General features: G+C 40.4%; 1 protein-coding gene across 1 annotated transcript; it reads left to right on the forward strand.

The window, feature by feature from the left end:
• Positions 1-30: 30 nt before the first annotated feature.
• Positions 31-12,764, forward strand: LOC123605911 (histone-lysine N-methyltransferase SETMAR). The gene is made up of 2 exons (XM_045493607.1): positions 31-233; positions 9,636-12,764. Exons 1-2 carry the CDS (start codon positions 117-119, stop codon positions 10,419-10,421), a joined length of 903 nt encoding a protein of 300 aa, XP_045349563.1. The 5' UTR covers positions 31-116; the 3' UTR covers positions 10,422-12,764.
• Positions 12,765-21,156: the final 8,392 nt, after the last annotated feature.

Genomic DNA, 21,156 nt, shown 5'->3' on the forward strand with positions numbered 1-21,156 from the left:
AGGCGCACGACCCGTGATTCCCAGCATCCTCTGCGAGGCTCAAAATCATCTAGGTGGCCAGCGCCTCGAGACGACAGGAAATGTCCGCGGGAGAGTAGAAAGAGAGTCTTGCGGTAATGGCAACGTCTAAGGAAGGGCCTGAGAGACCGACGGAGCGCCTGGATATTGCGCGCGGCCTGGAGAACGTGCCCGTGAGCGCGTGGCCCCCGGGGGCGGAGCCAGAGCCTTTCCAGGTAGGGGGCGGGGCTCAGCCGCAGAGAGTGGGGCTGGTGGGTGCCGGCGCCTAGCTCTCCGGGGAAGTTTGCCCGCCACGGGCACTGACGGCTCAGCCACCCGGGTGGAGCTGGCGCCGGTCCAGGTTGGGGGCGGAGCTGAATAGCCCCAAGGACCAAGTGCGTTGCTTCCACACCGGGCCGAAGTTCTGTGGCGCTCATACCGCAAGTTGTACCCGTACTTCTCGACGTTCTTTCTTACCCCATCGCAGAGCTGTTTCGCGCAGGAATAGCTCTTACATGCTCAGGTTTTCGTCTTTATCTTTTTTATTTATTTATTTTTATTTTTTTAATGTTTATTTTTCAGAGAGAGAGACAGAGCATGAGCCGGGGAGGGGTAGAGAGGGAGACACCGAATCCATCTGAGCTGTCTGGGCAGAACCCGACCTAGTGCTCCAACTTACGAACTGTGAGATGATGACCTGAAGCGAGGTTGGCGCTCAACCGACTGAGCCACACAGGCACCCCGGTTTTAGTCTTTTTCTATGAACCCTCCGTAATGACCTTAACAACAAGAATATTCCTCTTTTCTGCCCATAGACTGGCAGTTCCCTGAAGGGCAAAGCCAAGCGTTTCGTGAGGTCCCTTGGAAACAGCCCTGAGAAACTGGCCTTTTTTTCCCCTGGTTCTGTCCCCAGAACTCATTGAGGGATCGGGGCAAATCATTTACCTCTCTGGTGTTAGGTGTCTCATATGTAAGATAAGGCATGGGCCGTATTAATGGCCCTCAGCTTAGTGGTAGGGTTACAAACTTAGGTCCTAGTCCCTAGGATGAGACTTTGCTGAGTCTCCCTCGTGGTCTGAGGTCTTTTGCAAATATAAACTAGCCTCAGCTAAGCCTTGGAATCCTCCCGTGTACGATTAAAATAATAGTGCTTCTCCCGGATTGCTTTGAGAATTACAAGTAAAATGCACTTCTGGTTTGCTAAAAGAACTCAGGAAATGTTCTGCACTGTTACCACATCAAAACCTTTCCTGAAATAACTTTCCCACTCCTGTGACCTTGGACTGCTTGTTGCCTAAATAATATGACTAAAAAACAATGATGGAGTGAAAGGAGCGCTGGACTTGGAAGTAGGAGAGGGTGAGTTCAGGGCTTGGCCATCTTAGCTATTTCTTGGAGCCTGCGCTTCTTCATCTGTAAATGAAAATAATTAAAAATGTATAACCCTTGTCATGTACATTGTCAGTATTGAGCCCCGTGTGCCCCTCCTTCCTAGGGTTGTGAAGCTCAAATAAAACTAGATTCAATAGCAGTTTTCAGAGTGGGCAGGATATTAATGTCAGAAAAGGTTATTTTTCCTCAAACTACCTCAGGCAGTTTATGGTTAATAATATAGTTGGCTAGGACCAAACACTTTAGGGATTCAACTGTAATCCCTAAAAGCTTATTCAGTACCAAACATTGCCGAATATGTGGTCCAAAATCCTGACAAATGTTTTCTTTATTCAGCAAATAATTGATTGTGTATAATGTGCTAGGCGTTAAGCTAGACGTAGAAGATAAAATGGTGACAACTTTTCTTTTGAGCTTACAAGACCATATAGAAAGCATTCATTTGCTATGGGGGTCAGGAGGAGAGGGTAGAGGGAGGAGAAAGGAAGCCTTATGACTGGTACTTACACCTACAGTTAATGGGCATAAGTGAAAATCTGGAGACCAAGACTCAATCCCACAGTATTCCAGCTGCCAGCCTATATGCATAGCTCTGGATAGAGTCAGGATTACTAAGATCCTTCCTCAAGGAGCTTATAGTCTTACCAAGAAGATAAAACATGCTTGAAACATATTTATGACAAGCCTGAAGTGCCTTTAACTAGTTTGCTTTCATATGTTCATAGAGCACAAAACAAGTCTTATGAAAGGTCAAAACAGCTTGCTTACCCCAAACCCTGCCTTCACAGGCATGTACACACATAGGAATTAAGGCATGAAAAACTCATGTTAAAAATAACTTTGTGTCTAGTTTGCCTTTGAGTACTGTGTGAAAAGGCAAAAAGAACATTCACATGTTCATACTGGAAACAAGCCTATCATAATGCCATCTGTGTTGAAAGCCAAACAGAAAGTAAACTAATTGATTTTCTTCAACTGAGTGTTGAATTTAGCCTTTTTTTCAGGTTTCTGAAACCAGCTTTCAGGTTTCTGAAACATTAAGATTTCAGCTTGGCCTTGACAAGAATTATCTGGCTCACACGCTCTTAATAGCTGCTTGAAGCAAAAACAAACTCATGGGGTAGAGGCCAAGTACAAAGATTCATGTAGCTGGTGTTTCAACACAACCAAAAAAGGAATGAAGATTTTCACAGTACTTCCTTAAAATTCAGAATCAAGGCCTAGGTTTTAAGCCCAAAATATTATGCAGTGTCATAGTTAAGTTTCTGGGGCTTTGATATAGAATGTGACTTAGAAAAGTCAGACTTTTGATCAGAAGTTATCAAGAAGTGCAGTCAAGCAGCCAAAAAATATTTCCTAAGCCAGCTGCCCTGTGCCTAGCGCTCTGAAAAGTAACTCATCCCCCATTACCGTGTCATACCCCAAATCACAGCACCATTTCTTTGAGACATATATTTGTTAGAAAAACAAGACTCACACTTGTAGTAGAACTGGAGACCCCTACAGGCCATGCCATTTAAATCCCAAAGTTCATGCTTTTAATAAGTGCAGGTCTAGTTCAGAAAAGAGAGAGATTGCGTTTGAGACTAGCCAAGGAGGTGTATTTGCTTTTCAACATGATTTCTCCTGGGCTTCTTGAGTGACGATGGTTTATAAAAAAGTTTTAAGTTTTGTGTCAAAAAACTTGAAATCTCCACCCAGTTCTTCAAGGATCTGGTTTCTGCTATGTGATTTTGCCTTTGTCATTTTGCATTTATTCCCAACTCTTGCATGATCAATGTTTGCATTTTGATACATACCAAGAAAAAGTAAAATTTATGTTATTACAATACAAAGAAATGATAAAAATCCCATTCTTTGTGTCCTTTTTGTATTTTTCTGACTGGTTCTTTCTAAATCCTGGCACGTGCACATAATGGGCAATAAGGCAATATTTATGGATGAATGAAAGATGTGTGTGCTGGGTCAATTCTTAGTTTCCTCCCTTTCAAGATGAACAAGTAATGGAAGATAGGAATATAGTCACATGGTCTCCTAGAGATAATTTTGGTTTGACTATGTTTGAACCTGGAAAATTTAACTTCAGAATCTGTTGTTTCCACCACCCTACTAGATAGCCTACATAATTCATATTGAACACTTATGTGCCAGCCACTAGAGTAAGCTTTGTACATGGATTCTTTGACTTTATTTTCCTTCACAGCCACCTTTGAGATAGACAGAAAGGAAATATTTAGAGAGATTAAGTAATGTGCCAGAAATATATGATGTTTTAAATATAAAACCTAGAAATAACATCTAGAAGCATTGAAGGAAGCTACTATTCTAAAGATATAAAGGGCCTGGCACTGAGTATGGTGTTAGTTATTTAAATTTAATAATACCTGGGGTGGGGGGCAGGTACAGGTATTATTCTTGTTTTATAGGTGCTTACCTGAAGCTTGCCCTAAGTCACAATGCTAACAAGAGGATTGTATATGTGTCTATGTTCTGTACGTGTCTCCTTTAGGACATTCCATGCTCTACATTAAGAAGTTCTCCACTGGGGAGCCTGGGTGGCTCAGTTGGTTAAGCATCCAACGCTTGATTTCTGCTCAGGTCACGATCTCATGATCTGTGGGATCGAGCCCTGTGTACGGCTCTGGGCTGACAGTGCAGAGCCTGCTTGGGATTCTCTCTCTCCTATCTCTCTGTCCCTCCCCCAGCTCATGCTCTCTCTCAAAATAAGTAAACATTAAAAAAAAAAAAGAAAAAAAAAGCTCACCATTGCCTGTCACAGGCATCTCTGGCCTCCTGCACATCTTGCCTTAGCCTCATCTCCCAATTGGAGACCTGAATTCTCATTACCATTTATATCTTTGACTAAATTTTTCAGCCATTTCCTGGAACCATTGTCAGCTTCCACCATGACTGTATCAATAAAGAGTCATTTGTCTGTGGGGCGCCTAAGTGGTTCAGTGTCTGACTCTTGATTTCAGCGCAGGTCATGATCTCACAGTTCATGGGATCAAACCCTGCATCGGGCTCCACACTGACAGCACGGAGCCTGCTTGGGATTCTCTCTCTGTCTCTCTCGGTCTGCCCCTCCTCTGCTCACTCACTCTCTTCTCTCAAAATAAATAAATAAATTATAAAAAAGAAAAAAGAGTCATTTGCGAGAAATAAAAATACAATATAAACTAACTCAAGCATAAAAAGGAAGGAATTGCCTCATAACAGCAAAGTCCAAGAGTGGTAATTATAGGCATGTCCAGATATAAGAACTCTAACGATGTCATCAGATATTTCTTTCTACCACCTCCACCCTTTGCACACCTGCTCCTCTTTCCGCTGGTTGGCTACACATTCAGTAGGTCTTACGTATGCAGTAGAATTTGAGATTTCCAGGTGAACAGGTAGAATGAGAATGTCTCTTGCTGATTGTTTAAGCAGAAATCCCAGAATCTTTTTTTTTTATGTTTATTTGAGAGAGTGAGCATGAACGGGGGAGGGGCAGAGAGAGAGGGGGTAGAGGATCCAAAGCCCACTCTGCACTGACAGCACAGAGCCCAATGTAGGGCTCAATCCCATGAACCGTGAGATCATGACCTGAGCCGAAGTTGGACACTCAACTGACTGAGTCACCCTGGCACCCCAAGAATTATTTTTCACTGATCTGGCTTAAGTACCAAGCAGATCCAACCAAACACTGTTGAAAGGAACAAATGATGACCTGATTAACCAAGTATCCGCCATCCTAACCACTGAGACAGTAGTGGGAAGGTTTCCCTGAGAAGTCAAGGTGCTGTTATCAGAAGAAAAGGAACAGATGCTGGATGAGTAAAAACATGTCCTCTGTGGTCTCATTCCTCAAGCTTTGATCTCTCCTTGGTTGAAGGTAAGCACAAAAATCCTCAGAGTAACACCCTTTTTTCTGAATCAGTTTGGTCCTGGGCTTTGTTCCAGGAAGTAGAGGACAGACTATGGAAAGAGCTACAAATTAGGAGCCTTTAAACTCAGGTCAACTGACTCCCCATTTATGATGCACTTAACATTAGCTTTCAGATTCTCAAGAGTTAACAATTTGCATAACATAATATTTGAATAGAATATCAGGTCAGTGACATCAGATTATTTCTGAAAACAAGTTTTCAATATGTAGTTAGATACCTGTAAATCATGTTAAATTAGAAATGGTTTTCAAAAGATTATTCTTTAGCCATTTTTCTAAGTCAGGTGAATCATCTTCCTGGAGTGGTATTTTACTGACTGTTTATGGAAGAGAAAATGGAAATATATGGAGATAAAATGATTTGTGTTAAGCATTGGTATCAGGGTTAAGGATTACATCCATAAGGGAAAACAAATATTCTCTTCAAACAAGAAGTTTATCCAGAGGTCTCTATTATCTTTTGGAAGGTGTCTGCAGCTCATTTGGAATTATTTATAATCTATCTCTAAAAGACCTTAGATTGAGCATCAAGTTTAAATTCCAGAATTTAAAAAAAAAACAAAAACTGTATCACTAGATTCTCCAATATCTTTTTTTAAATATGTAAATAAAAATAAGCAAATAAATGTATTTTTCCAAACCTCACCACACCCAAATAAATTCAACAAAGAATAATACGCTCTTCTGGTTAGAAAACGGCAATAAGTCAGACTTGATTTTAAAAGGAATTATCTGTATCCAAAAAAAAAAAAAAAATCACTTTAGACTTTAGTGATTTATATGGTACTTTAAAAATATGTGCACTTTTAAGAAGAAATTAATTTAAAAGAATTCTTCATGAGAAGTTTAACAGAGAAACAGTAAAATCTTCATTTTGCAAGTACTTTTTTAAAATGTCTCATAACCATTTATGTTTCAACCTTGACTCTTTCAAAAGCTGGAAGTAGATTCTGTATAAAACAGCAGCCATTGAATGTGACTGATAGGGCATCTTTTTCTAAGCCATTCTTTATCCCTTTAGGACATCTCTACTAAGCTAAAGCTGTAAGAAACGACACAAACAAGAGAAGCTATTTCCGCTCTCCACCCCCAAATCACTTTTTAAGCAGAGTGTTGGCCTTCCCCCGCAGGTGCTCCCACTCATACTCCTCATCTTACACAGAGGATGTCAATCCTTACCCCAGCTCAACGTTTTTTAAAATGTAGGGTTTTGAGCCTAACTGCATAGCTCCACCAAGGCTCCACCACAGGGTATGTAAGTACATGTTGTTTAATACTTTCTCCAAAGCTTAGTCCTGAGAGATAGGCGGTTCAGACATTCCTCTAGATACTCTTAAAATCTATCCCTGAATTAAAGCCTCTACAGCTGGTCCCTCACAGTACTGCTCTTACTCTCTCTGCATGGGCAGCATGCCAGTAGCCTTTGTTGAAAGTCAGAATGAGAAACAGCCCATGAAACTGCTTTCTGGAAGAGAATGGTTTAGACAGACACAATGGTGAAATTTCCCTCCAGTTTCCATACTGGAAAAAGTCAGTACTTCTGAACAGTGAGAATGTTCTTTATGGATAGTGTAAGCCATATGTCATTTCGTATTTCCCTCTTGGAAGTGGCTGTGCTCAGAACCAAACATCCAGTTTACTTCTTGATAGGCACACTTTGTGTGCCTAAGCTCTCTCAACTAGCTCTTCCTGTTCTTCACCTTACATTTCCTATGTATTGTTCATTTATCTTATATCTTTGTAAGTCTCATTAAATCCTTTTTGGAACAACACAGCTGTGCAGCTGTGATTTTGTGATAAGAAATACATATGTGATCTTTGTCCCCATTTCTGGCACCAAGTTCCTAGAACCCTTGTTATTCACTAAGTGATGAGAGCAGCCAAAGGTATCTTTTGTTATGTTAATGAGGCAAGTTTTGGAAAGCACCTGAAGGTGAGAGCTGGTTGCCAGTGGAGCCAACCAGGTGATTTGAGAGTTGGAACTTTCAGTACCCTCACCCCTAACCTCCAGCTACAAGAGGGGCTAGAGGTTGAATCATTTGCCAGTAGCCAGTTTTAATTAATCTTGCCTCTGTGATCAAGCCTCCATAAAAGCCCAAGAAAACAGCGTTCAGAGAGCTGGGAGCAAAGGTGCTGCGAGTGTGGCATGCCTGCGGAAGGCATGGAAGCTCCTCTCCCTCTCCCCATACCTTGCTCTATTCATCTCTTCCATCTGGCTGTTCTGAGTTGTATCCTTTTACAATAAACTGGTGTCTGCTATGTAAAATTTTTCTCTGAGTTCTGTGAACAATTCTAGCAAATTAATCGAACCCAAGGAGGGGATTTTGAGAACTTCTGATTTACAGCTTGTTGGCCATAAGGTCAGTAACAACGTGGATTTGTGACTGGTGTCTGAAGTCCAAGGAAGGGGTCATGGGAACCTCCAGTATACAACCCATCAGTTAGAAGCACTTATGACAACTTGAGCTTGGGACTGGTTTCTGAAGGTGGTGGGAAGCAGTCTTAGGACTGACTCCTTAGACTGTGGAATGTGATGCTATTGGATAGTGTCAGAACTGAGTTGAATTATAGTATACCGACCTGGTGTCTGATGCATTGCTTGTTAGAGGTGTGGGAAAACCCCACCACTACCGCCACACTGAAATTGGGTCCAAGAATACTAACAGCAGGTATAAATAAATGAATTAGTTTCCATTTAAGCAAAAATTATTCTATACATAAGGAAATATCTGGGCTTATAAGAGATACTTTAGGGGCGCCAGCGTGGCCCAGTCAGTTAAGCGTCCGACTTCAACTCAGATCATGATCTCATGGTTCATGAGATCGAGCCCTGTGTCAGGCTGTGTGCTGACAGCTCAGAGCCTGGAGCCTGCTTCGGATTCTGTGTGTGTGTGTGTGTGTGTGTGTGTGTGTGTGTATGCGCGCACACGTGTGTGTGTGTCTCTGCCCCTCCCCTGCTCATGCTCTGTCTCTCTCTGTCTCAAAAATAAAGAAAAACATTAAAAAAGTAATAAGATGTACTTTAATCTTTAAGGTTTGGAAATATGCTTCATTATGCTAGTGAGGAAATAACCGGAGATCAGTTTTCACACAGAGATGTTAGACTTGAGACTTTCTTCTTTTTCTGTAATGTAAGAAACTTTTCCATATTATCTCTTTACCATTTAATAAAAACAGGATTTCTTCACATGTATGTAATACATCTACATTTATTAATATCTATATAACAAGTATGATTTTTGGAATTCTGTCTGCAATTTCTTGGCCAATTTTGCCTATTTTTAACATTGTGAAGACTCAAGTAAAACTCTGAAGTAATAGTGTCTTTTTTGAACATCAAAGAATATTTAGGAATTTAAGTAATCTTCAAGTTAATAATTCCTTTAAAAATCAATGGAAGACTTTCTTCCACAGTCCACTTTTCATTAAGTTATTTATCATTTATGACTTTCTTATCCCCAAAAAGCATCTGCGATGACTCAATAAAATACATACATGCAGGGGTGCCTGGGCGGCTCAGTCAATTAAGCATCAGAATCTTGATTTTGGCTCAGGTCATGAACTCATGGTTTGTTGAAGCTCCAAATGGGATTTTCTCTCTCTCCCTCTCTCTCTCTGCCCCTCCCCCCGCTTGTGTGCGCACACATGCACGCACTCTCTAAAAATAAGCAAACATTTAAGAAAAATACATACATACATTTATATTGTCAGATAAATGTGAAAAGATCAAGAGCCAAGGGCGAAATTCTTAACTGCATTCAAAAACTAAACTCAGCACTGATTTTTCTGATATTAAAGAAGAAAACAAAATGAGTTACCAATCTTCCAATTTCTGATGAGAGAAAAACTTCTTTTTTCTTTTGTTACCCCATACCTAAAATAAAACCACAGAGTTTTAAATGTAAAAATTAATCTTGGGGTGCCTGGGTGGCTCCGTCAGTGAAGCATCCAATTCTTGACTTCAGCTCAGGTCATAATCTCACGGTTCACAGGTTCAAGCCCCACATCAGGCTCTGCACTGACGTTGCCGAGCCTGCTCAAGATTCTCTCTCTCCCTTTCTCTCTGCCCCTCCCCCACTCACTAACTCTCTCTCTCTCAAAACAAATAAACTTTAAAAAAGTAAAAATTAATCTTTTTAAATTGAAGAGGTATGTTTTCAAAAAATATTTTAACAGATTGTTGTTCTTTGTTAGTTTCGTTTGAACCTATTTTTATATATGTTGGAATTAGGAAGTGTCTCATCCAAAAGCTGCTTGAAATGTATATGAAATACATGCCATGGCATGCTGACTTACAGCATTTCTGGTTTTGCAGTATACTCCTGACCACGTAGCTGGACCTGGAACAGACATCGATCCCACACAAATAACCTTTCCCGGATGCATTTGTCTCAAAACCTGCCTCCCTGGTACTTGCTCCTGTCTCCGTCATGCAGAGAACTATGATGATAATTCCTGCCTTATAGATACAGGATCCCAAGGCAAGTGTGCCAACCCGGTTTTTGAATGCAATATCCTCTGCCAGTGCAGTGACCACTGCAAGAACAGAGTGGTCCAGCAAGGTCTACAGTTCCAACTCCAGGTGTTCAAGACGGATAAAAAAGGCTGGGGACTTCGTACCTTGGAATTTATACCAAAAGGACGGTTTGTCTGTGAATATGCCGGAGAAGTTTTGGGATACTCTGAAGTACAGAGAAGAATTCAGTTACAAACAATACAGGACCCAAATTACATTATAGCCGTCAGAGAACATGTTTACAGTGGGCAGGTAATAGAAACATTTGTTGATCCTGCCTCTATAGGAAATATTGGAAGATTTCTTAACCATTCTTGTGAGCCAAACCTCTTGATGATTCCTGTCCGAATTGACTCAATGGTACCCAAGTTGGCACTTTTTGCAGCCAAAGACATTTTGCCAGAAGAAGAGCTCTCTTATGACTATTCGGGAAGATTTCTTAATTTAATGGACAGCAAAGACAAAGAAAGGCTAGATCAAGGGAAAACAAGAAAACCTTGTTATTGTGGCGCCAGGTCGTGTGCTGCTTTCCTCCCTTATGACAGTTCACTATACTGCCCCTTAGGAAAGTCAAACATAAGTTAGGGATGAAAAAATTCCTAACCTAAGAGTCAAAAGAGTCTATTCCAAGTCTTTCCTAAACACTGAGTTAAATGCATTTACTTTATTACCATGTTTTTAAAAATGGTGACACTTCTATTTTTGAGAACAAACATTAATAGATATGCTTCTGTGTAACTGTTAATATAATAATATGTAAACATTTTATAATTATAAATTACTGTAAATTAGAAGGTTAAAAGGTAGCATATATCTTTATGGAATTAAAACATAAAAATTGGCTTCAATTTGAAGTCAATTTCCACTGACTTCATTGAAACTGGAAATGTGTACCTTGGAAACAATTTTGGCCCAAGAGTAATGAAGATCATACTTGGAAAATTAGGCTTTTCAAATTGATTTTTAATGATTTTTTAAAATTCCAAATTTATATTTACAAATTATCAGTGGCTAAATGGAAATTTTTGCTTTAATTGGAACTATTTCCTTCTCCCTCTTATTCTCAATATTATGTCTCAGTACCAGTTAGCTCTGAAGCATGAAGCAGGAGTAGATTCAGGACATCAACGGGAGACTAACTTGGATAGAACAGAAGATTTTAAACTCAGGAAGGTCTTGCTAAAAGGGTGGGGGGAGGTGAAACTTGCCCAAATTGTTTTCATTCTCCTGAGTGTTCAAAGAGTATTCGTGCAACATATTTCTAATTTCAGCTTTGGCACTTTTCAGTGTATTAGTGTTAAGCAAGTTACTGAACCTCTCTAAATCTGAATTCCCTTTTCTGGATATAGCAATATTGGGAAGATCAAATGAGTTAAACCTTGTAAAGCGTTTACCACCATTACTCAGTACTAGGATAGCTATAATAAAAAAAGACACAGGGGCACCTGGGTGGCTCAGTTGGTTAAGCACCCAACTCTTGATCTCAGCTCAGGAACTCGATCTCAGGGCTGTGAGTTCAAGCCCCACACTGGACTTAAAAAATTAAAAAAATTTTAAAAGACACAAGTGTTAACAAGGACATGGAGAAATTGGAACCTTCATATATTGCTGGTGGAGGTGTAAAACTGCACAGCTATTTTGTAAAGCCTTTGGGTTAATTCCTTAAAACATTAGATATAAAGTAAACCACATGTTCCAGTAACTCCATTCCTAGGTATGAGCTCCGAAGAAACAAAAACATGTTCACAGAAAAGCTTGTACACAAATATTCATAGTGGCGTTATTCATAATAGCCAAAAAGTTGACCCACCCCAAATGTCCATTGACTGATGAATAAATAAACAAAATGTATCCTTACTGTGGAACATAATTCACCCATAAAAAGGAATAAAAAGTATTGATATACACCACAACATGGATGAACCTTTAAAATATTATGCTAAATGAAAGAAGCAAGATACAAAAAGGCTACATATTGTATGATTCTGTTTGAATGAAATATGCAGAATAGGCAATTCCATAGAGTATAAAGAAGATTAGTATTTGCCAGTGGCTGATGGGGAGGGAGGTATAGGAAGTGATTCCTAATAGGTACAGGGTTGCTCTTAGGGTAAGTGTATGTACTAAAAACCACTCTCAAGGGGTGAGTTTTCTGTTATATGATTTATACCTCCATTAAGCTGTTATAAGAAAAGGGAAGAAGACATGAGTGCCTCTCCTTTGGAAGCTGATAACCAATGATGCTGAACATTGCTCTCAGGAAAAACTCTTCAGGTCCCAGAGAAATGCTTCTCCAGTCACCATATGCCCTAAAACCAGACACAAGTGTGCCTAATGCTGTGATTGTGGCCATTACCACTATCAGAGATGACCACTGCTTCAGAGTACAGTGAGATTTTGAAGCACACAAGTGTTTGGTTTGATAAGAACATAAATGAAACCATTAAACTTGTCAGGTCCTTCCTTTCAGATGGCATGAATGCAATTCTTAAATAACAAAGTGTGGTTCCCTTGTAGTGTTGAATGCTAGTTTTCTCCTTTCTCTTTATGTTTGTAGTTGCAGGCGTACTCACACATTAGCACTGTATTCATTACATTTGCACATGGAGACACACATTTGGCAACATTAAACAATTCATATTACTTTTAAACTTGTAGATGTGCAGTCTAGAAGTTTGATATTGGTTCTGCACATTACTTCACACTACTTGGTTGTCATTATATTACTTTTAAGAAACGGTTCAAATTGATAGTTGTGATAGTTTATTTTTTAAAATTAAAATATTTTCTGCAATAATAATTCATTAAATGCAATCCCATTACAGTGTTTGAACAGAATAAGTAAATTCCATGGTTTATTTTCAAATCTGTCTTTGCAGAGTGAAGCTTTCTCAAATTAAAATTAATAAAAAAAATATCAAAGAGCTACACTGACTCAGGAAAGATGGTCTCACTTATTTATTTATTTATTTATTTAGTGTTTATTATTTTGAGAGAGAGATAGACACTAGTGGGGGAGGGGCAGAGAGAGCGAGAGAGACACAGAATCCAAAGCAGGCTTCAGGCTGTGAGCTATCAGCACAGAGCCCAACGCAGGGCTCGAACCCATGAACCGCAAGATCATGGCCTGAGCTGAAGTAGGGTGCTTAACTGACTGAGGCACCAGGTGCCCCAGGATGGTCTCATTTAGTATCATTGTTAATAGAACACGAACTATATGAAAATCTTGCTTATAACAACACAGTTTATGATTTTACTAAAAGGAAAATAAGAAAAAATAGTCTTTGAAATAAATATATAATAATTTATGACTCAGGTCATTATTTTATTATCCATCTAAACATTGCCAGTTCGGTTGGGTGCCCATGCATGAGCAAGGATAATTAAGTTTAGTCATATCTGATATTTTGCCTGTTTTCAGTCATATAAAAAAATGACTTTATACATGCTTTCCATTCTTGTGATTATGAAGATATTTTTGTCCAAGTAGGAAGATAACTTGGTTTGTAACTCTTAACTATTTCTACGTATTGCCTATAGCTCTCCCACAAGCTGTCTGGCCTTCACACTTGTAAGGAAGGGATGAGCTAGCTTCCCTAGCAAGGCTCACATAAAATAATGGATGTATATAGGCTATAACACACTATATAAATTTTGATATCATTTCAGACCTATTTCTGTGTTAACACTGCTATACAGAACAGAACAGACAGCATATTACCATAGACATCTTTGGTTACATCAAAATTCATTTAGATTCAATATAACAGTAGGAGTGTCTTGGTGGTACAGGTTATGAAAATATTAGAATAAACTCCTAAAGGAGGTCTGTGAATCATTTAAGTGAAAGGACACCTGTCTTTGGCCATTTAAGTGTAGCTAAAATTACAGGCACACTGAAGTTGGAGTTCCTTTTTGCTTTAAAACTATTAGGGATTTCCCCAGGATAATAAAAATCCCCTCTATTCTTGTGTATACACCTATTCAGTTAATAGGATTACTTTTCACTTCATTGGCTAAAGCTACAAGCTGCCGTGCCTCTTCCTCCTCCTCCTCCTCCTCACTTCAACCATGAAGTCCTGCAAATCCCCTGCAGACGTGTCTAAAACCTGTTTTATTCACCTGTTTTATCATTTTGTGCCACGTTTCCATCATTTCTTCCCTGCAACAGCCTCTCGGCCTCCAGCCTCACCATCCTTACTGTGCATTCTCCCCACCTCTAAACCTTCCCATGACTTCTCATCACACTCAGGATGGAGCCCAAACTTCTCAACATGGCAAGAAGGCCCCTTCCTACCTTTCCACATCATCTCTCACTTCAATTCTCTGGTCCTCTTTGAAAAACCATATGTCCTCTCTCATCCCCCACCTTAACAACTGGTATTCCCTTTGGGAAGAAGCTTAAGGAAGCAGGTTGCTTACCTTTGCCTTCAGAGGGTATTAGAGGGGTGGGGGTGGGGGGGAGGAATTTTGCTTTATTTTTTTTTTAAGTTTATTTTGACAGAGACAACATGAGTCGGGAAGGGGCAGAGAGAGAGGGAAAGAGACAGAGAATCCCAAGCAAGCTCTGAACTGTCAGCACAGAGCCCGATGCAGGGCTCAATCTCAGGAACTGTGAGATCATGACCTGAGCCAAAATCAAGAGTCAGATGCTTAACTGACTGAGCCACCCAGGCGCCCTGAGATATTTTACCTTTTTTTTTTTTTTTTTTTACTGTTTATTTATTTTTGAGAGAGAGAGGGAGACAGAGCACAAGTGGGGGACGGGCAGGGAGAGAGACACACAAACAGAATCTGAAGCAGGCTCCAGGCTCTGAGCTGTCAGCACAGAGCCCTATGCGGGGCTCGGACTCACGAACCACAAGATCATGACCCGAGCAGGAGTTGGGAGATTTAACGGACTGAGCCATCCAGGTGCCCCGAGATATTTTACTTTAAATTATTCTTACCCTTTCCTTCTTTGTAGAATACTCTGGAGTTTCTTCATCCTGATATCTTTTTTTATTTATTGCTGGGATTTCTTACATTCCATTTCCTATGCTGCGTATTTAAAGGTGGCTAAAATAACAAAACAGCCAACGATATATTTTGTTTTATTTCCCTTTCTCTTCCTCCTTCCTTCTCCTGTTTCTGTTTGCTGCTAGCTGGCTATTCACCACTCTCATCAGCCTGCTGTCTCCTTGTCATTCATTTTCCTCTGCCAGCTTCCCAGGTTGTCCTCAATGCCACATTCCCATGGTTGAACTGGGAAAATACGAATTACTTGATTTACTGTATAACCATCCCTGCTGCGTACTGCTCTGCTAACTTTGTTAGGTCTCTGGTCCAGACACACCCAATGCTCCCTGCTTATAAGGGAAGCCAATTACAGAGTGCTGATGCCACTGATTACAACCCCATATGTCCCATGGCCTCTGCTCACCATGCCCCCCTCTCTGGCCAGACCACATTCTACCCTACCTCCACCCCTTGTCCACTTCTGTCTTCTTTTCTGAAACTGCCAACACCTCAAAGCATTTACGCATAGTAAGTGGACACAGAGAAGTGCCTCCAAACAAATTTGAGACCTATTTCTCCTAACCTGTATTTGAACATAATGGAATCTGCTCAGAGCTTCCATTTGCCCTCAAGGAGTTTTACAAAGTGCATTTGTATTTGCTGTTTATTTTAGAGGTGTTTGCTTTTTTATCAATCTGTTCCTCCTATCTTCCCCAACTCATGAAAATAACCTCCTTCCCCTTTCCTCACTTCCTGCAATCCTAGACTCATTGGTATACATCTGAAGCTCTTTCAATGGTGGGAATTAAGAACAGCTCAAAGACTAATCCTTGACCTTCAACAGACACCAGAACCTTTCACTATCTTAACTGACCCTGTAGAATTGTTCCCCAAATTCTGGCTAGTTTAAAGCAATTTTAGCTACTTTTTTTTTTTTTATTTTTTACATTTTTGCATAGTAAGAGTATTTAAAAATAAATTAATACTTACTATCATCATCCTTCCAGGAAGAAAAGGCATTTTAACACAGGTAAAGGGGCACATAATCACTTGAAATCTCTTAGCAGTTCTTAAAATGAAGTCAGTGTAGCTTCAGAAATATGACACCTTGTCCTTATCTTTCTTTGTTAAGACTACCACTAGGGAAGGAGTTCTGGCTGAACCATCTAGGCAGCTAAACAATTTTATTATTCATTCATTCATTCATTCATTCATTTCATTCATTCTTTCGGTCACAAACATCTGCTATGTGGTGTGAAGTTGAGTTTCTGAGCTCATAATTCATTCAGCAAATGTTTCTGAGTACCTACTATGCTACATTCTAGAAATGGGGACAAAAAGTTATCTTTATTCTCAAACTAGATACTTTATGGGAACTTTATTCCCATAGTATCTAGTATTCTCAAACTAGATACTTTATGGGAACTTTATTCCCAACTAGAAAAAAACAAAAAACAAAAAAAATAGAGAGGGTCTCAACTTAGGGTCCACGCATTGTGTCTACACTTCATAGGTCTTTGGAACACTTTAATTTGGTATGTGTGTGCAAATTTGACATTTGTGTGATTGGTTTATGTCTAGCCCTGCATTAGACTGTTAGCTCCTTGAGGACTAAGACCAGATCCATTTTTGCCCACTGCTGTCTGTCTAGCACTTACTGGACACTGTTGAGTGAACAAACTAATAAATGTTAGTGTCATGAATCTGACATTATCTTTAGGATCAAGTCCAAATTCTTTACCAGGGTACCTTAATGCTTCCACAGCCTACTTTTTCATCAAAGCCCACAAGTCCCTTCTCATTTTATCATCTGGCCTATCTGGGTAGTTCTCCATTTCCTAAACAAGCCTTAGGATAAGTTTGGCTCACAATGCTTTCCTCCTGTGGAACATGTTCCATCTCAGATCCTACCACCCCCTCCCTTCATTGCTAATTGACTTCTTTCCCATCCTTCTTTAAAGCCTCAACTCAAATCCCATTTCCTCTTTGAGGCATGTGTTTGGGTTCCTGGAGAAGGAGACTCTGAGAAGAAGAGGGGGAGATTATTACGGGGTGATGTTAAGATTAGCGCCTGTGGAATAGATGATAAGGAAGCAGACTGGGCAAAGGAGAGTTGGGCTGCAATGAAATTTCAACAAAGACCACAGTCAACCCAAGGAGCTCTGAAGATGAGGTGGCCTTTCATTGGAGTGAGAAATGGGCTTTTATTTTTTTTTTTTAATTTTTTTTCAACGTTTATTTATTTCTGGGACAGAGAGAGACAGAGCATGAACGGGGAAGGGGCAGAGAGAGAGGGAGACACAGAATCGGAAACAGGCTCCAGGCTCTGAGCCATCAGCCCAGAGCGTGACGCGGGGCTCGAACTCACGGGCCGCGAGATCGTGACCTGGCTGAAGTCGGACGCTTAACCGACTGCGCCACCCAGGCGCCCCAGAAATGGGCTTTTAAATTCCTGCATCAGCCAGTCACTGGATGCAGACAACCTCTGGAAAGGGGTGTGGGCTTGGGTGAGAAGACCCAACAGCATTCTCAGCAGCTAGGGAAATAAATCCTTCCATCTTTCATGGGGCATGTGGGCACAGCACATAGCATTCACCACACTGATTTTCTCAAGTTTTAGCACTCATCCAAATCACCCAGAGGGCTTGTTAAAACACAGATGATTTGGCCCCAATCCTAGAGCAAAACCTAAATCAAAAGATCTACTAAATCAAAAGATGTAGAATTTGTATTCTAGAAGTTTCCAGGTGGTGCTGATGTCGCTGAGCTGCAGAACACAATTTGAGGACCACTATACAACACACTGTAACCACATATTGCCCAGAAATGTAATTTCTGACCATTCATATTGCTCTTACCACTTGCTGCCTTGTGCTATGTAAGTTGTGTGTGTCATATTTTTCTGAGTCTCATCCTCCTGAGAATGCAAAGCTTACAGGTCATGTTATGGTATATGTTTGTTAGGGACTGAATATTTGTGTCCTCTCAGAATGCATACATCAAAGACTTAACCCCCAATGTGATGATATTACCTCCTTTGGGAGGGGCAGGGCCCTCATGATGGGATTCGTGCCCTTACAAGAAGAGGAAGAGACACCTATGTCTATCGGTGTCTCTCTGTCTTTTTCTTCACAAGCACACCAAGGAAAGACAATGTGGACACACAGGCAGAAGACAGCTGTCGATAAGCCAGGGAGACAGCCTCACCAGACACTGAACCAGCCAGCTCCTTGATCTCAGACTCTTGAGACTCCAGACTTCAGGAAATAAATATCTGTCGTGTAAGCCATCCAGTCTGTGGCATATTGTCATAGCAGCCCAATCCAAGTAAGGCAATGTTCTTCCTGAAAGTACATGGAAGGCCACTAGTGAAGTTGGAGCATAATGGGGACGTGATCACATTTATATTTCTAAAAGAAAATGGCAATAGTGGGGACAGCTGACTTGAAATGAAGGGCAAATGGTTTGTCAGAGAGGATCCAGGGACACCAATTAGGAGATTGTACATAACAGTCCAAGAGAAATATGCAGCTTGGACTACTGATGGTGGAGAAAAACAGACTGGAAGGTGTATGTCAGAGGCAGTAGTGACAAGCCGTGCAGATGGACTAGATGCGGGAGATGAGAGATGGAGAGGTCAAGAATGACACTGTAGTTTCTGGCTTATGCACCTGGATGTACCGAGGAGCATTTCCTGAACACTGTGAGGGAATCAGCTTATAAGACCAAAGGGTCTCAGCTACCTGATTTTTCCGCATAATATTCCCAGTGTAAGGAGATGTACATGATGTAGCGTTTGTCTTCAGGAATGCTTCTTTGCATATTTGACTATCAAAAACAGGTTTAAAATCTCATAAGAGAACATCTTGTTCTAAACTGGCTGTACCCAAAAAAAGTGACAAAGAACATCACATGGGCTGGCATTATTGCCAGAAAGCATCAGCATCTGGCCAAATTTGTTCTCCCATCTCAGATACAAGCTCTGGGCAGTCTGATGACAGGAGAAACAGGAGAACAATAGGAAGGGTGACATGGAGCAGAATATGAACAGTGTAGACAATGGATTCAGTTCAAGCGAACCTCCCACCATGAAGCAGAGGTGCTTAGAATAATGATACATTTGGGAGACCAAGGGCATTTTAGTCTTTCAAAAGGAATGGTTTTTCCCCATTTAGATCAGTTTTTATTATTTTTTCCACTTAACACAGTTTGTATTACTATTGTTATTTTATAGAGTATATCTTTAAATGGTTTTAATATTCAATATTTTAATGTTTAATATCTTGTGGCATACATTTTAACATGACAAAGTGGTAGAAAATAAGTGTGTTTTTAGGGCTCATTTCAAAAACATAGGTAACGTTCTGCAGTACTTTTTAAATCTAGGCTTTTATCCCCCTTTCTGTTTCTTTTTTCCACTGAGATACAATTGAAGTATAACATTGTGTAAGTTCAAGGTGTACAACTGTGTTAATTTGAAATATGTTTGTAACATGTTATATATATTGCAGTATGATGACCACCCTAGTGTTACCTAACGCCTCCATCAAGTCACATGATTACCACTTCCTTTTTGTAGTGAGAACACTTAAGATCTAGTCTCTTAGCAACTTTGAAGTATGCAATACAATATTGTTGACTATAACCACAATGTTGTGCATTAGATCCCCAAAACTTCTTTTAACCCTACACTTTAACCGGTAAGTTTTAGCTATGAACAAATATATAGCTTTCCTTTTTTTCTATTAAGATACAAGATAAAAATAAGAATTTAAATTTCAAAAAAATCAGAAGACTTATAAGGCTACAAAGCAAGGAGAATTTTTTAGAATCTGTTGTTTAAAGTAATTTAAGATACAACAAGCATTCCGTAAACATTCGTTACTGGGCAGGGATCAAATGGATTCGCTAACAATATTTTCCCTTTGAAAGGACTCTATTTCTTGGGGTGTCTGGGTGGCTCAGTCAGTTAGGCGTCTGACTTCGGCTTAGGTCATGATCTCACGGTCTGTGAGTTCAAGCCCCACGTTGGGCCCTGTGTTGACAGCTCAGAGCCTGGAGCCTGCTTCAGATTCTGTGTCTCCCTCTCTGTCCCTCCCCTGGTGGCACTCAGTCTCTCTCTCTCTCTGAAAAAAAAAATAAATAAACATTTAAAAAAATTAAAAAAATAGGACTATTTCTTTACCAATACACCTATTGTGTACTTGGTATTTATTTACCCCTATGTTTGTGGTTAGATAGGCACGCGGTCCACCTCCCCAACAACCGCCACAAAACATGAAGGGTGATGACAAATGCTATTCATACTTTTTCTTTTAACTGAGAAGAGATTCGGTTGGAATTCTCCAACTGCAGTTTCAGCTTATTCATTTATAAATAGTGCCACTCTGAGGACGCATAAGGGAATAAGTAATAATTTATTTTCTACCACAAAGCCAACTTGGCTGAGTGTTGCAGACATTCTGGCACCTAACAGTTCCAAGTGCCAAGTTTATATTGCAAAATCCATAGGTCCCCACAAAGAAAGCACATGCCAACGGTAACCAACAGGCCACACACCATTGAGAAGTTGCTACCAGGTCGACCTTAGGTCCTCACTTCCCACACATGTCAAAACCTCGGCTTTTAGCCAACATTTCTGGAGCATACCAACATATCTGCTATTGTTTAAGGGCTCCCATACTATGGTAAGCTTTCTGTTGTGTTTTTGTTTTGTTTTGTTTTGTTCAAAGATTTTATTAAGTAATCTCTACACCCAACGAACTGGGCTCAAACTTACAACCCTGAGATCAAGGGTTGCAGACTACCGACTGAGCCAGCCAGGCACCCCACTGTTGGTGTTTTTTTAAAGCTACTATAAAGCGAAAGCTACTCCCTAGGTTTACGTGGGTGGTTTCATCTTTGTTTTACTTCACCCAGAAAACCCCATCACGGACTTCCAGAGTGGAACGTTCCTCAAACCATATGAAATGAGAGGTCTACAACAGATCTATGTGAAGGGAGATGTGTACAGTTTTTTCCATCTTACCCTCTTCCCAACTGGTTTCCTGTCATCTGGTTTTCTCTCTTCTGGTTTCCAGAAGAGTCAAGAAATAGAGCCTAAAGCAGAAGCAGCATCCATCAATGTTTCAGCAACAGGGCCATCCAGATGGACACCCCAGTGACTTCCGGGAGCAACTGTCCTAATGTAAAGCCTCCAGGCAAAATTTTCATGACAACCCTCCTCTCCTTTCCCCTACAGAATAGCTCCAGTAATTGAAACCCTCATTATACAGAGAATGCAACTGCACCTTCTAAGGGGTAAAAGGCTCAGGGGGTGAGA

The sequence above is a fragment of the Leopardus geoffroyi genome, chromosome A2 (assembly GCF_018350155.1).
Source record: "Leopardus geoffroyi isolate Oge1 chromosome A2, O.geoffroyi_Oge1_pat1.0, whole genome shotgun sequence".
Taxonomy (NCBI): domain Eukaryota; kingdom Metazoa; phylum Chordata; class Mammalia; order Carnivora; family Felidae; genus Leopardus; species Leopardus geoffroyi.